The 16,552-nt window shown below is 36.8% G+C and overlaps 2 protein-coding genes across 2 annotated transcripts; both read right to left on the bottom strand.

The window, feature by feature from the left end:
- Nucleotides 1-207: 207 nt before the first annotated feature.
- Nucleotides 208-2,269, bottom strand: LOC106156558 (complement C1q tumor necrosis factor-related protein 3-like). The gene is made up of 2 exons (XM_013531849.2): nt 1,191-2,269; nt 208-948 (listed from the first exon to the last, which is right to left on the bottom strand). The coding sequence occupies exons 1-2, from the start codon at nt 1,294-1,296 to the stop codon at nt 551-553; spliced, it is 504 nt and encodes a 167-aa protein (XP_013387303.1). The 5' UTR covers nt 1,297-2,269; the 3' UTR covers nt 208-550.
- Nucleotides 2,270-2,921: 652 nt separating this feature from the next.
- LOC106156506 (complement C1q tumor necrosis factor-related protein 3) lies at nt 2,922-12,843 on the bottom strand. The gene is made up of 2 exons (XM_087008128.1): nt 12,593-12,843; nt 2,922-3,676 (listed from the first exon to the last, which is right to left on the bottom strand). The coding sequence occupies exons 1-2, from the start codon at nt 12,696-12,698 to the stop codon at nt 3,279-3,281; spliced, it is 504 nt and encodes a 167-aa protein (XP_086864254.1). The 5' UTR covers nt 12,699-12,843; the 3' UTR covers nt 2,922-3,278.
- Nucleotides 12,844-16,552: the final 3,709 nt, after the last annotated feature.

Here is a 16,552-nt window from a genome sequence, read left to right as displayed (position 1 = left end):
GTTTCGTTTGAAATGAAAAACACAATGAGCACACCTATCGCAATCTGCTCCAGTCACTCGTACATTGCAGCAAATATATATAGTTCGGATGTGATATTTGCGCTACAAGATTCAAACACATCTTATTTGTTACACTCGACTTGGTAGATTATATTATTTCATTAAACATCAATTTATTGCAAAGTCTTAGGAACAAAAACACTAGTATCGTTTTATGTATCATTTTATTGAGGATAAAAATATTGTTCAAATAGTCACAGTAGTGCAAAGAGTACATGCAAACCATTAAAATAATGGTAATGCATTCTTAATAATTTTTCGGAAGTAGAATAGTATATCCCGGTTTTATGAAATAGTTATTTGGTAGAAGGAAACATTTTGACCATTTAGTGGCCATTTTGCAGCTGTTCTTTCTCGTTCCTATTTTCGTTACAAAATACACTACATGTATTTGTGCGTGTGTGGATGAGTGTGTGTGTGCGTGTGTGCATGGTGCGTTTGTACAGTGCTTGCAAATGAGAACGCGATTTTCTGATAGTTTATGTGCTCTTTAATCTTCATACAAAAGGAATCCGTTAAACGAAACATGAATGTGCCCTACACCGCTAACCGTAGATCCATTTGGTTGCTGTTGGAGCCACACCCTGTCTCCCTTCTGTAGACGAAGTATGGCCTGGTTGGTCGAGGTCTGACCGCCCGGGGTCCCGTACGCTTCATTCACGTAGCCGGCGTTGGTGCGCAGGTACACTCTTGCAGTCCTGACACCGGTGTGAATAGTGAAAGTGAAGAAGTAGGTTCCGTCGACCGGAGCGCGGAATGAGGAGACGTCATCGAAGCCTCGTCCAAGATTTGTCAGGGTCTTTTGAAATGTAAGATCAACAGCGGCGTTGCCGTTTATCAGATCTGAAGTACACATGGCTGAGAATGCGACTTTGGTTTTAGATTTTCCTGAAAATAGTAAAACTTACTTGCTAGTACATGTAGCATACGCCTTGTAGAACTGTCGGTTAGATCTAGCCTGGTGCTAGTTATGTTCATAACTATACTCAACGTTAGATATTCAGTGACATAATTCTTGTTATTCTTTGCACTTTTCTGTACTGTGAGTTATCCCTCCGCCGGCCTCTAAAATTGAGTATATGCGCGCGAGCGCGCGCGCGCGCGAGAGAGAGAGAGAGAGAGAGTCTTACCTGGATAGGTGATGTGACAGGTAGGCGTGGGACACTGACATTCATCTGCATCTATAATAAGGATGTTAAAACTTGCCAAGACGAAGGTGATTGCTAAAAGTTGCATAGTGCAGCGCTTGTAAAGGTCTGTAAACGAATTGAACAGTGTTGTCGTGAACTTTTAACGAAGTGGTTTATATTGTACAGGCAAGGATATTTGATGGTGACAATAGCCCCTTTCACACAGGCAAACAAACTGTGGTTCAATTAACTCTGATTACATGTATCAGTCAGTTTGCATTAGATTCTAGATCCTAGTTACAGACTAGTCCGTTACTAAGATGGCCTACTGATACCTATATGATGGGTCTAGAGACTGGTAATGCAGGTCTATGTCTTTAAATTGGGGTATGGGTATCAACATACAAATTGTTTTAATTTTATAAAAATAACACATTTAAAATTGAAAGTCTGATTTGCATGAAAAGCTAATTATAGTTCTAGTGCTGTTTACATCTTATTCTTGCATGCAAACCATTTTTTGAAAAGTTTAAATTGATCAACATTTTATATTTATGTTTTCTAAACAGTATAACTTTCATTAGTTTTGATTTTAAATGTATATACCATAATTATTAGAAATAAAATGGCATCTAATTGACAATGTGATTTTAGATTAAAATGTCTTGTGAGCTAATTCTGTATGGACAAATTTACATGAAACACGATACAGTTTCTGTCGAATACATGTAGTCGTCATTATTTGGAAATGTGTTAACCTTTCTTTTTCATTAGACGGGCATTAGACGGGAACAGCAAGGACTCGAGTTCCTAAGTTAGTGAGCCAAATCGAGAAAATTTCTAAGGTCTTCAAAAGATGGTCCCCAAGGATCCCCTGTGTTGGGTCTTATTTATTAATCTTTATTAGTTTAGCGATTTGATAAATACTCACAGATAGATTATAGTTTAACTGATGTGTTGTTCAGACAAAAATTCAGACCATGAAGTTACCTGGGAAACAGTTCGGTAAAGACAAAGTGTACATGTACTTTGATAGAATGCTGTCGGTGATGGTGGTAAGGGTGGGGGTAGGGGTGGGATGGTAATGGGGGGGAGAGGCGCCTGATCTTTAATACAAATGGTGCAGCGAGCAGGCTACGTGTCTTGCTATAATATTTTAACACTGCGATTATTTAAACCACATCACCAATCTGAAATATATATTTAATAAAAACAGGAAGTAATAATCCAACTTAGTGTCACGTCTTTTGTAACCAGTAAAGCATTTATTTTGTTGATTTTTATCAGCAGTAAAATACTTTTTACTGAAAAATAGGAGTTCTGAGAATACCTTGTAATCTCTTTATTTTACCATTTTGGCATTTAAGATTCAGTAAAAAATTGTTCTTTGTTTCTAGTTTTGAAAAAATATAGATAAGTTATTGGCAACAAATATCTACAGTGGATCTATTTCTGTTTCAGTAAGTACAGCGCTTTTCAGTGAATGGCAAAAAATCTTGAAGACATTCGGATGAGGCAAACTCGTTTCGTTTGAAATAAAAAACACAATGGGCACACCTACCGCACTCTGCTCCAGTTACACTTACATCGCAGCAAATACATGTAGCTCAGTTGTGCTATTTGCGCTTCAAGCCTCAGACACATCTTATTTATTACGCTGGGCTTGGTAAGTGGTACTTTTTCATAAATCAACAATTTTTTGACAAGCCTTAAGAACAAGGACACTCGAAGTACCATTTTATGTATCATTTTATTTGAGGATAATAATATTGTTCAAGAAGTAGTCAGAAGTAGTCAAAAATATTGCTCAAGAAATAGTCAACGCGTAAAGAACGCATGATAACCATCATAAAAATTGTAATGCATTCTTGATATGCTTTAGGTTGTTGAATAATAATCCGAGTTTTATGAAATAGTTTTTTGGTGACTAGTAATTATTTTGCAGTTGTTCTTTTTCGTTCCTATATTATGACAAAATACAGTGCATGTGTTTGTGCATATGTGTTTGCGTATGTTTATATGTGTGTGCGCGCGCGTGTTAGGGTGCTTGCAAATGAGCACACGATCTTCTGCTTGTCTGTGTGTTCTTTAATCTTCATACAAAAGGAATCCATTAAAGGAGACATGAATGTGCTCTGCATCGCTAACCGTAGCTCCATTCGGTTGCTGTTGGAGCCACACCCTGTCTCCCTTCTGTAGACGAAGTATGGCCTGGTTGGTCGAGGTCTGACCGCCCGGGGTCCCAAAGGCTTCATTCACGTAGCCGGCGTTGGTGCGCAGGTACACTCTTGCATTTCTGTCACCGGTGTGAATAGCGAAAGTGAAGAAGTAGGTTCCGTCGACCGGTGCATGGAATGAGGAGACGTCATCGAAGCCTCGTCCAAGATTTGTCAGGGTCTTTTGAAATGTAAGATCAGCAGCGGCGTTGCCGTTCATCAGATTTGTAGTACACATGGCTGAGAATGCGACTTTGGTTTTAGATTTACCTGAAAATAGTAAAACCTTCTTACCCGTATCCTTCAGCTAGTATACTGAGGAGTAGATCTAGCCTGGTACTGGTATTACTCACAACTGCACTCAGCGTTTCCTCTGCCAGTGCCAAAGATAAATTTTTCACTAGGCCTACAGATTCACAAATTAGTCTCTTGTTAATTCTATCCACTTTTCTGTACTGTGAACGAGAATTTATGTATGGAATTACCTCCATCCCTAGGCTGGCCCCTATTTTAGAGTACGTACCCGGCATACCCGCTGAGCGCGCAGTGTGTATATGTGCGTGTGTGTGTGTGTGTGAGAGAGAGAGAGATTGTCCTACCTGGATAGGTGACGTGACAGGTTGGCATGGGACACTGACATTCCTTTCCATCCATCATAAAACAGTTTAAACTTGCCAAGACGAAGGTGATTGCTTAAATTTGCAAATTGAACTGGGTTGTCGTGAATTTCTAATGAAGTGATTCACTACACAGACAAGGATATCTGAAGGTGACATTAGCCCCATTCACACAAGCAAGAAAACTATGGTCCGACAAATAATCAGTCCGTTCGCATTTGAAAAGATATCCGCGTTAGAACAGTAGTTTGCGTCGAAATAGCTAGTGTGAATTTTGTCTTTGTTATCGGTATTTTTGTAGATAAATCATGACTAATTTGTTTGCAGAAAATTTGAAGTAAACAAAGTGAGATAGATCATGATCGACTCACAATCATATGACGCAAAAAATTATATCCTGTTGGCCTAAATGGCATAGGATTACAACGATTTACACTCCCCCGAACGTACGTTCTTAAAACTAACTGTGTTTGACAATCTCTGAATTTTGTGCGAACAAGTGAGCTACGTGTACACAGAACGCGTTTGAAAATTACTGGAACTTATATTTTTTACATATTCTATCCATCCTGCAAAGCTACTTATCCTTTATGATTTATACCTTAAAAACTTTTTTAAAACTGACTGGACAGTCATTTAGAACTAAAACATTGAATTAAAAATGAAATAAAACACCGAATCTAAGTGCATAGACGAGTAGAGAAAGAATTCGTGATACGGAGAAAATTCCCTTTTTCCACGAAAATTGATTTTTTTGATGGTAAATCGTTTACAGTACTGAAATGATTTGTTTACGAAACCTTCTTGGCGATTAGGTTATATTCGATCCAACGGAATAGGCCTTGTAAAATGCTCGTTTTCATTAGCGACATGTAGTGTTACCTGTATATGTAGGATGGCTCGAAGTTTTATTTTAATGAAGCCTTTGGAATGCCGCAGACATAAAAACATGAACTCATGGGTGTTGCAGAGATGAGGGAATACAAAAAAGATGTGGACACAATTACAGCTCCATTCGCTACTTTAGAAAATTTGACCCAGGGCTCAGCTGTCCGTCTTTGGTTTGTGACAAAAGCGAAAATGTCAGATAAGATGCTCCGGGTTGTAGTAAGGTTGTATTCAGAACAATCATCATGATTGAATTACCGTGGCCAACGCCCAGATACTTCATTCAAACAAACAAAAAAAAAAGAACTTGACAGAACGCTGTTTATGTTGAGCTCATCGAAATATCTCTCGTGCACATGGGCAAGAAAGTCTTACGTTGTGACAAAACTTGACAGTTGCAATTTTGTAAATTTTGTAATTGAATCGTTATAACTCAACCTCTGTGAATGGCAAATAACCATGCAAACACACAAACGTTAAATAAAACCCAAGAACAATAAATAATGAAAGATGGTTAAAAGTCCAACCTTAAAATTAGTCTTCCCTTGGTTTATGATATGGGGAAATCAAATTGTTTTTGACTGATTATGCTCATGGAAATAGACCCAAGAATAAGACTAGATTTTGTATTAGTAAAAGGTAACGTTCATAGATAGGTATATGCCATCAACAAGCTATTACCAAACACACACACACACACATATATACATATATATATATATAGAGAGAGAGAGATCAACAAAATGTACCAGCCCCCTTTCAAGAAAGAAATGAATAAACAAAAAGGAACAGTCGACACAAACAAGAGACCAACCTTTATCGTTCAAAATGAAAAACATAATGCTTACTCCTAACACAATTACCTCCAGTCACTCGTTCCTCGAAGCAAATACATGAAATTCGGTTGTGATATTTACGTTCCAGCCATAAATCACACCTTATTTATTAGTTTTTATTTGTCAGACTTGGTAGTTAATATTATTTCATCAATCAATTTCATGACAAGCCTTTGGAACAAAGACACTCGAAGTATCGGTTTATCTATCATTTTATTTCAGGATAAAAATATTGTTCAAGAAGTAGTCATAGAAGTCGTTAACGTGTACAGAACACATATAATTACCATAATGATAATGATTCTTAATAGAAATTAGGAGAAGAATTATATATTCAAGTTTTATGAACTATTTATTTGGTAGACTGAAATATTTTGACCATTAGTGACTATTTTGCAGTTGTTCTTTCTCGTTCCTATTTTCGATACAACATACAGTCCATGTGATGGTGCGTATGTGGTTGCGTGTGTGTGTGTGTGTGTGTGTGTGTGCTCTTGTGCACGCATTCTAACCGAGGACACACACCCGCCCGAAACCCACTAACCGAGGACACACCTCCAACCGAGGACGTCCTCGGTTGACATAAGCAGTGGAATGCATAAAGGGGCCCATTTCAAGTTAGGTGGTGAAATTTGACGCTATTCTGAGCCAGTCCTCGGTTATGCTGTATAGCGCGGGCCAAATTCCCGCCACGAGTGTATCAGAAATACTGTCCAACTTTTTGTCTGAAATCGGGCTATACACACGCGTCCTCGGTTGTGCTGTAAAGGGCGGACCAAATTCCGCGTCCTCGGTTGTGCTGTGAAGGGCAGACTAAACTGAAACTAATGTTATATCTCAGATGTCTATATATTCAGTAAGTTCATATTTTTAAACTAAAGGTCTTTTTTATCAAATTAAGCTCTCCTAGGCCGTTACGTAACTACATAACTATCATCGCACTGTACATATTACGGCACGCTTCTTTATTAGTACAACTGACTTGGAGTGGTTTAAATAAAGAAGAACTGTCTGAATTTGTGGCTCACTCGGTAGATCTTAGGACCGACAATCTTTTGAGGGTGCAAGAATTAAATGAAAAGGGTAAATGGATCGTCCGTAAACCCCCTTTACACTGGGCTCGACATTAGCGCCTGTCCGGGACAGGTAAAAAATCAGTTCGGACAGGTGAAGTTGCAGGGTTGGTTGTCCGACGGACAGGTCATGTTTTGTGAGAAATTTGGAGCAAAAATCTTTAAAAAAAAATATTTTGTTGCATACTAACGTCTTTTATTCCCTTCCTAGACGGCATTGAAAAGAGTGACCTACTTTTGGCACAAAACACATGCAGTCGCAAAACGAAGTCTGAGTAAACTTACCGCCAAATTATGAAAGAGAACACCCTCCAGAACTTCATCAGACAAAATTTATTCACATATCAGGTTCTTTTCTTTATATTTATTTAGTTCAAAATCTACGTGCTCTAGTAGTAAAGACCGTTCCAAAAACAGAAACTACACAACTACTGTGCTGCCTGGGTACAAAGCCAGATTGAACTGGATGAACTGGCTATATCTAGTTCGTTGTCAAGGCAACATACTGCCTGTCAATCAAATACGTTGTATGCTATCTACTCACTATAGAAAGTGAAATCTTTTGGACTGAAGATCTTGTTGAAATGTTGTTTATTTGCCAAAATATAACCTGAAATTTTGTATGGTGTTTTCTTTAATGATTCTAGTATCACCTTTGTTATTTACAGTTAAAAAATAGTGCTCAGCTGGAATATGATAAATTAACATTGCTGTCATATACCAGTATGATATTGATGTAAGGAAGAAATTAGTAATAAAAAATATGAGAATTTTAATAAAAAGAAGGGGAACATTTTATACTGATTTTATTTAATTCATATATTAAAAAAAATCAAACACATGATAACCCGAAAAAGAAGTTAAATTGTTAACATAGATATAAGTATTATAAAATGAATATTATTGAACTTTTCATTGAACTATATTCAAATATTATTAATTTTGAATATTTTAATAAAATTAATTTAACAGTACCCCCTCCCCACTTCCCGCTCAGGGTATTTTTTTTTCTTTTTTTTTTTAAGCTGTGGTTAAACTTCATGTAATCTGTTATCAAATTGCATATTTACAATTAGTAGACCCTGTACCCCAAATCCTAGGAGAAGCCCTGATTGGAACTATTTTAAATCAGACTTAGACCCCATTTCCAGAGATTAGATCGATCTACTTTAGATCAACCTAACTCCCTGGGGGTTCACGCAGAATAGCTGTCAGCCGAGCGGACACGAAAGTTAATTACCCCCTTACAGCTTGTAGTAGGTGGGACGGACATTTAAGCCGGATTATCTGACAGTAATCTAGTGAGACTCCCCGCGGGGACAGATCGATCTAAAAGCTCTGGGAATACAGCCTTATATGCAAGATTTAATCTTCAGGAGTTCACAAGTATGAAAAAACAACTTTTTACCTGAAAATAAATTCACTTTAAGGTGCATTTTCCCAGCTCATTTGATTGAGTATTTTGGTAATAAATACATTAAATGTATGACTACACATATTAATTTACAAAGTTTTGGGTATGAATAGAAAAAAAAAATATTGGTTTTGTTGGACAGGTTGGTTTGAAAATCGGACAGGTCAAATTTGTGACCACCTGGCCGCAGGACAGGTGCTCATAAAAGTTAGTGTCTAGCCCTGCCAGTGGGGCGGCGTCCTTTGTGCGACCAAGAAACTTGCATCATTGTGGTCGTAGAAAGGAGGTACAAGCATTGCTTTGGTTGAATAAAATGAATATTTGGTGATTGGCCAGTTGTCAGAAAGTTAAGTATTATAATTTTGTACTCTCAAATGGATCCGTACTACAGGACACAGAAAGGACGCCGTCCAGTGTAAAGGGCCCCTTAGCTAACTATGAATTAATCTACCCCTGACAGTTTGAAGAAGGCTATGACATTATGAAAGTTTGAAAATCTTCATAATGGGCTGCTTTTTTTTTTCAGAAAATTTGCTGTTGTTTTTGCTTTTTTCAGCATACATGCAACACTGTAAACACAGTTCAAGGAGAAGCAATAGGTCTATTGTCATGAAACTCACAGAACTGATGATTATTAGTAAAAGGGTTGTCAAGATCAAAAATCGGCATATCCGGGCCATTTTTTGTCAAAAGTTATGCTGTTTTTTTTCTGCCATTTTCAGCATATAAGTAACACTGTAAGCACATTTCAGGGAGAACCGATAGGCCTGTTGTCATTAAACTCACAGGAGTGATCAATGTTACCAATATACAAATCAAGTTTGAAAATAGGATTGATTGGTTGAGTTTTGTGAAAGTTGTGCCTTGTTTTGATATATATAAGTGGTTTTCCTCAGATTTGATTGTCAGGCATGTTGACAGTTTTGTTATTGAACTAACTAGATATGTAAATTTGTTAGTGTTTGTCTGAAATTTTCTGCATCTTTACAACATTGCTAGTTGATTATATAAATATGACGGTAAACATGTTATCATGTACTGTGTAATACAGTGTCTCAAAATGGAGGCAATGGGGTGATTATTTTCAAAAGTTTTGCATTTTTTCTCCTTTTTTTCATTGTACATGCAACACTGTAAACACATTTCAAGGAGAACCGATAGGCCTCTTTTCATAAAACTCACAGAACTGATGATTATAAGTAAAAGAATGGTCAAGATTGAAAATCAGCATGACCAGGCCCTTTTCTTTCAAATGTTATGCTGTTTTTTTTTTTTTTTTTAAGCATATAAGTAACACTGTAAGCACATTTCAGGGAGAACCAATAAGCCTGTTTTCAAGAAACTCACAGGAGTAATCAATGTTATCTATATACAAATCAAGTTTAAAAATAAGATTGATTGGTTGAGTTTTGAGGGACTTCAGCTTTTATTTGTATATAAATGGTTTTCCTCAGATTTGATTGTCAGGCATGTTGACAGTTTCGTTATTGAACTAACTAGATATGTAAATATGTTAGTGTTTGTCTGAAATTTTCTGCATCTTTACAACATTGCTAGTTGATTATATAAATATGACGGTAAACATGTTATCATGTACTGTGTAATACAGTGTCTCAAAATGGACGAAATGGGATGATTATTTTCAAAAGTTTTGCATTTTTTTCTCCTTTTTTCAGTGTTCATGCAACACTGTAAACACACTTCAAGGAGAACCAATAGGCATGTTTTCATGAAACTCAGAGAACTGATGATTATTAGTAAATTAAAAAGAATGATCAAGATTGAAAATCAGCATGACCAGGCCCTTTTCTTTCAAATGTTATGCTGGTTTTTTTTTCAGCATATATGTAACACTGTAAGCACATTTCAAGGAGAACCAATAAGCCTGTTTTCATGAAACTCACAGAACTGATGATTATTAGTAACAGAATGGTCAAGATTGAAAATCAGCATGAACAGGCCCTTTTCTTTCAAATGTTATGCTGTTTTTTTTAAGCATATAAGTAACACTGTAAGCACATTTCAAGAAGAACCAATAACTTAAAGCCTGTTTTCATGAAACTCACAGAACTGATTATTATGAGTAAAAGAATGGTCAAGATTGAAAATCAGCATGACCAGGCCCTTTTCTTTCAAATTTTATGCTGTTTTTTTTTTCAGCATATAAGAAACACTGTAAGCACATTTCAGGGAGAACCGATAGGCCTGTTGTCATTAAACTCACAAGAGTGATCAATGTTATCTATATACAAATCAAATTTAAAAATAAGATTGATTGGTTGAGTTTTGAGGGACTTCAGCTTTTATTTGTATATAAGTGGTTTTCCTCAGATTTGATTGTCAGGCATGTAAACAGTCTCATTATTGAATTTTCTAGATATGTAAAATGGGTTGTTTGACAATTTCTGCGTCTTGACAATATTGCTAGTTGATTATATAAAAAATGGTGGTAAACCTGTTATCTTGTATTGTGTTAAAAAAGTGCCAAAATGGAAATGAACTCGTATCATTGTAGTTTGTCAGATTCAATCATTCACAATGTTCGGAATGGAGGAAATTGGACATTTAAACTTGTTATATTGATATTTTTGCCATCTCAACAATTTTCTTAGTTGATCATGTGAAATGGCAGTAAACTGTATTATTTTATGTAAAAAAGTTAAAAATGGAAAGAAACCCATTTCAGTACAGTGCTCTCTTGTATACATTTAGCATTTTCAAAGTATGACTTTGGAGTTCCGTGAACCTGAAAACCTTTGCTAGTCACATTTTCTGAATATTCATGATACTAATATTTTATTATAAAAAATTGATAATCATTATGCTGTTAAGCATTATATAATATTGCATCAAATTGGAAGAAAGCACAATTTTGGGTGCTGCTGGCATGATGTCCTCAATTGTAAAATTGTGTACTGTGCAAGTCTGTATCCAATGGACGACACTTTGTGTTATCAAAATATAAAATTCATGATAATAAAAGAGTGCTAAATAGAAAATAAGCATTATGAAAATAAAATGTTTGAAAACGAATTTCTTTGGTCTTTTATTTTATTTCATCAGTATCCTTTCTTTTCCTAAATTAATTGATGTTTTATCTCATAATCTTCAATTCTAAAAAAGTGGCAAAGCCCAGCATTAAATATTGTATAACTGTTCATTTAATCATCACCTCTGGTGTTATTTTGGAATTTACCTTAAATATGAAAGAATTTCATAAAAATGTGAATTGCTGCAAAGTAACGCTATATAAAATTTGCTTTGTATTAAAAGTACAATCATTATTACATGTAGATGCATGCATGTCCTCGGTTGTAATGTGTAGTGTCTGTCCGTGTGTGTGTCCGTGTGTGTCCTCGGTTAGAATGTAAAATTCTTGTCAGCAAAAAATTAGTTTTTATAAAAAATTAATTTATAACATTCATACTCGAATAGATTTTACCCTAAATTGAATGTTTTTATTTTGATTTAACCAAGGAATAAGATGTCCTCGGTTGTATGGTGTTGTGCTGATGTCCTCGGTTGGTACACATAGACAAGTATGTGTGTGTTTGTTGATGGGTGTGCACTTGCAAATGAGCACGCCATCTTCTGCTTGTTTATGTGCTTGTTAATCTTCATACAAAAGGAACCCATTAAAGGAGACATGAATGTGCTCTGCAGCGCTAACCGTAGATCCATTCGGTTGCTGTTGGAGCCACACCCTGTCTCCCTTCTGCAGACGAAGTATGGCCTGGTTGGTCGAGGTATGATAGCCCGCGGACCCAAAGGCTTCATTCACGTAGCCGGCGTTGGTGCGGAGGTACACTCTTGCATTTCTGTCACCGGTGTGAATAGCGAAAGTGAAGAAGTAGGTTCCGTCGACCGGTGCATGGAATGAGGAGACGTCATCGAAGCCTCGTCCAAGATTTGTCAGGGTCTTTTGAAATGTAAGATCAGCAGCGGCGTTGCCGTTTATCAGATTTGTAGTACACATGGCGGAGAATGCTACTTTGGTTTTAGATTTCCCTGAAAATAGCACACTTACACCTGCATACCAGTGGCTTACACCTAGTAGTATTGAAGAGTACTTCTAGCCTGGTACTGAAAATCCGCAAAACTACATACTCAACATTCCCCTACAATTTTTTTCACTATATTCACAAATTGGTCTCTTGTTAATTCTATCAACCTTTTTTGTACTGTGAGAGAGAATTTATGTATAGAATTACCTTCATTCTTCGGCTGGCCCCTATTTTAGAGTACGTACCCGGTATACCCGCTGCGCGCACAAATGTGTGTGTGTGTGCGTGAGAGAGAAAAAGAGAGAGAGAGAGAGAGAGAGAGAGAGAGAGAGAATGAGAGAGAGGTTGTCCTACCTTGATAGGTGATGTGACAGGTTGGCGTGGGACACTGACATTCTTCTGCATCTACCATAAGGCAGATAAAACCTGCCAAGACGAAGGTGATTGCTAAAAGTTGCATTGCGGTTGTAAACAAATGTGTACTTCGAACGAAGTGATTTATACTACACAGACAAGGGTATTTGAAGGTGACATTAACCCTATTCACACTAGCACGCAAACTGCGGTCCAATAAAGTATCAGCTCGTTCACACTGAAAAAGATATCCGCGTTTAAACCGCAGTTTGCGTCGAAATAGCTAGTGTGAATTTTGTCATTGTTATCGGTATTTTCTTGATAATGCATGGCTAATTTGTTTCCAGAAAATTTGAAGTAAACAAGTTAAAACAAACCACGACTACAATCATATGACACCTTTTTAGTTTGCATCCTGTTGGCCTAAATGGCATATAGGATTACAACGGTGCACACTCCCCCGAACGTAAGTTCTTAACACTACCTGTGCGAACAAGTGAACTTAAAGGTACACCGAACAGGTTTGAAAATTGCATGAACTTTTATTTTCTACATATACTATCCATCCTGCAAAGCTACTAACCCTTTATAATTTAGACCTTAAAAACTGGACAGTCATTTGGAACTAAACCATTGAATTAAAAATGGAATAAAACATCGAATCCAAGTACAGAGGCAAGTAGAGAAAAAATTCGTGATACAGAAAAAAATCCTGTTTATTAGATAACGAAATCTTCTCGACGATTAGGTTATATTCGAGACAACTGAATGGACCTTGTAAAATGCTCGCATTAGCGACATGTAGTGTTACATGTACCTGTACATGTAGGATGGGCCGTTGACTTTTTAATGAAGCCTTTGGAACGCTGCGGACATTAAAGCATGAACTCATGGGAGTTGAAGAAATGAGGCAATACAAAAAAAGATGTGGACAAAGTTACAGCTCCATCCGCTGCGTTAAGGGAGGCAAAACATGGAGCGTACTGTACATGTGAAACATTATTAAACAACTGTTGGATCCATTCTTTGGCAGAAAGAATTCACCTAATCGGTTGAGATTTGAATTAGAATTGTCGATTCTCTTATGACTGTTGACGTATGCTTTCTTTTTGTTTCTCATTTTGAACTTAGAATATTAAATATAACATTAAAGATGGTTCATGTTATTTCCTAGACATTTTGCTCATTTTACAGTTGTAAGAAATCTTCAAACCTTAAGAAAAGGATATATTACCTTTGTGATATAATAAATTTGAATATTTTTCACCATTGTTAATGTTGAAATATCCCTTAATATATATATATATATATATATATATATATATATATATATATATATATATACTGTATAACAATCTGATTGATACCAGTGTGTTAGGAAACTCAGTGGATCTGATCCAATAATGGGACATCATTCGACGCATGTACAAAAACCACTGATATGTAACATGTTAGGATAACATGTTTTGTTGGTTAAGTATGATTGCAATATATAGTATATACGGCACTATCAAGTATGATACTATAAATATCATACGTAATTGACCGCGCCAATGCAGTTGCGTGTCCAGTCATCAAGATTCCGTGGTTTTGTAGAATGACAGGGACATAGTGAAGCCGTGAAAATTTTATGAAAGTGAACAGTAAACAGCAATTAAACGCCGCCGACGATCAGAGTTGGTAATTTTGAAAATTTGAAAATAAATAAGTCAGGCACGTAGCCAGCAATTTCAAAAGGGGGGTTCTTTTTTTTCTGAAAAAGTGGACCTTTTCCCATAAAAACTTCATGTACATATACCTAGGTCAACCTAGGTTAGTGGACCTTTTCCCAGCAAAAGGGGCGGTTTTTTCGAACCCCCCGAATCCCCCCCTCCCTGGCTACGGGCCTGTAAGTTTTCCCTTGTTGGCGCTGAAATGAACGCAACGCTTCATGTTTTTTTTTACGAAAACAACCAGCAGAGCCTCGGAAAGAAAGAGTCATTTAACCCAGGGCTCAGCTGTCCATCTTTGATTTGTGAGAAAAGGGAAAATGTCAGATAAGATGCTTCGGGTTGTAGTAAGGTTATATCTAGGGTTAGGGTTGGGGTTAGGATAGGTTAGGCCCCATGTCAGCTCTGAAAAAAATGTTTCATTCTTTTTTTCACGAAAGCAACCAACAAAGACTCTGAAAGAGAAGGTCATTTTACCCAGGGCTCAGCTGTCCGTATTTGGTTTGTGACAAAAGCTAAAATGTCAGATAAGATGCTCTGGATTGTAGTAAGGTTATATCCAGAACAATCATCATGTTGAAATGAAGGAGTACCGTAGCCAACGCCCAGGAACTTCATTTAAACAAAGCAAAGCACTTGTCAGAACACCGCTACGATCAAATTGTTTATTTGCTACACGAAATCGAACAATAGCTGTTTTAAGGTTATTGTAGCCCTTTATTATCATCCAGATATCGAAAATGAATCTATTCTCTGCCTCTAATTATTCAATAATGCATCTATCTTTGTGCTGATTTAAAGCAATAAAAAGTCCCTCGAAAAACAAAAAATATCGGCGTTTATATTTTTTCGTTGCAATATATAAGCTTAGGCAACTCAAAGCTTTAATCGTCAGTTTAACACTTTTCTATTTTAGGTTAAAATGGAAATCAGTATGGGGAGTAACTTCAATCCCTGAACAGGATTTTATCACGAGAATTAGCAGAGGTGACCAGAAGAATATAGACGACAATCCCGTGAAATAATTTTGGTTTAAATGTTTTTAGTTATGGAGTAATGAGCCCCTAATTACAGACTTTCATTAAACGAAGGCATTATTTTGCTTTTTCGACGATAAAATATGAACTAAGACTTTTAAGAAAAATCGCTATCAGGGTTTTGAGGTACTAAATGGTGACATTAAATCAGCGTTAAAACAGTGATCGTGGGTGATCAGGTAAAAGAGAAATTTGAGAAACCAATTTTTCAGTTCTTACCCCAAAATTGCAATTATGGCGTCACCCGTAAGATGACATATGTATAAATGTTAATTAATGTAGTCACTGAACACTGAAGGTTGATTTATTACCCAAAAGAATGTATGTAAGGCAGAAAATAAGGAGTTTTGGGCGAAGGGTGACAATATCCTTAAAATTCGCTATTCTAGTGATGCCACGTTTCCAAATCTTTTACTTTCCCTGTTATTTGTCATATGGATTTAACATCCTGTCTTTCGAAAAAAACTTATAAAAGCGCAAAATATTTGAGTTTTGATACTAGAAGATTGCAGACATCCAAAAGATGTCTTAACAATTATATGAGTGTGCGGTGTAATACTGTGTTACAGGTATGTTTCTGATTGGCTTAAACCATTTGTATTGCTCTTGCTGATTGGTTCAAATCATTCATCTTTGTGACACGGCAATTCTGAACCTCTAAACCTCTAAAACGACGATACCAGCCATCTTCCAAAGACACGTAAGCGTCAGCATGTATATAAGCAAAATACCATAGCAGAGCATTAGAAAAAAGAGGGTAATCAAACATGAAGGTCGTAATGCTTTTGGCGATGGTTTTGTATATTTTGGTCAGTTCAAAAAGTTTTAATGATGGTCATGCAGCTAATTTGCCAAAGCAAAGAAACCCTAGGTCAACAAGTAACTCCGCCACTGTCACGTCTACAACTTTGTTTTCTCCTGAAACCGTCAGCAGTCGCGACAACCAGTTGAGAACGACTCGGCCTAGGCACGAAAGCACCAGAGACCAAACCGGCCCTCCAGTGGTCACTGAAAGTGACAACCTCATTATCACAGACCAAATGAGCACTGGTCACGAATCTCAAGAACATTCATTTAACCCAACACCGAAGCTAGACCAGGTTGGTTCAACTTTTTCAATGCTGTATTCACAGAGAGAACTGATGCTGTTGAACGTAACAGTTAACACCCCGTTTTGTGCTAGCCGTAAAGACAGCTTGACCAATGATGTCGTC

The sequence above is a fragment of the Lingula anatina genome, chromosome 3 (assembly GCF_051362555.1).
Source record: "Lingula anatina isolate TDL-2025a chromosome 3, LinAna3.0, whole genome shotgun sequence".
Classification (NCBI taxonomy): domain Eukaryota; kingdom Metazoa; phylum Brachiopoda; class Lingulata; order Lingulida; family Lingulidae; genus Lingula; species Lingula anatina.
The sequence above is the reverse complement of the archived record's forward strand: the minus strand, read 5'-3'. Positions and strand labels throughout refer to the sequence as shown.

Bases quoted from the DNA above. Each gene is read 5' to 3' on its own strand.
- LOC106156558 (XM_013531849.2), bottom strand. From the start codon at position 1,296: ATGCAACTTTTAGCAATCACCTTCGTCTTGGCAAGTTTTAACATCCTT. The intron at 949-1,190 runs GTAAGACTCTCT...TACTATTTTCAG, and splicing joins CTGTCACATCACCTATCCAG to GAAAATCTAAAACCAAAGTC.
- LOC106156506 (XM_087008128.1), bottom strand. From the start codon at position 12,698: ATGCAACTTTTAGCAATCACCTTCGTCTTGGCAGGTTTTATCTGCCTT. The intron at 3,677-12,592 runs GTAGGACAACCT...TACTATTTTCAG, and splicing joins CTGTCACATCACCTATCAAG to GTAAATCTAAAACCAAAGTC.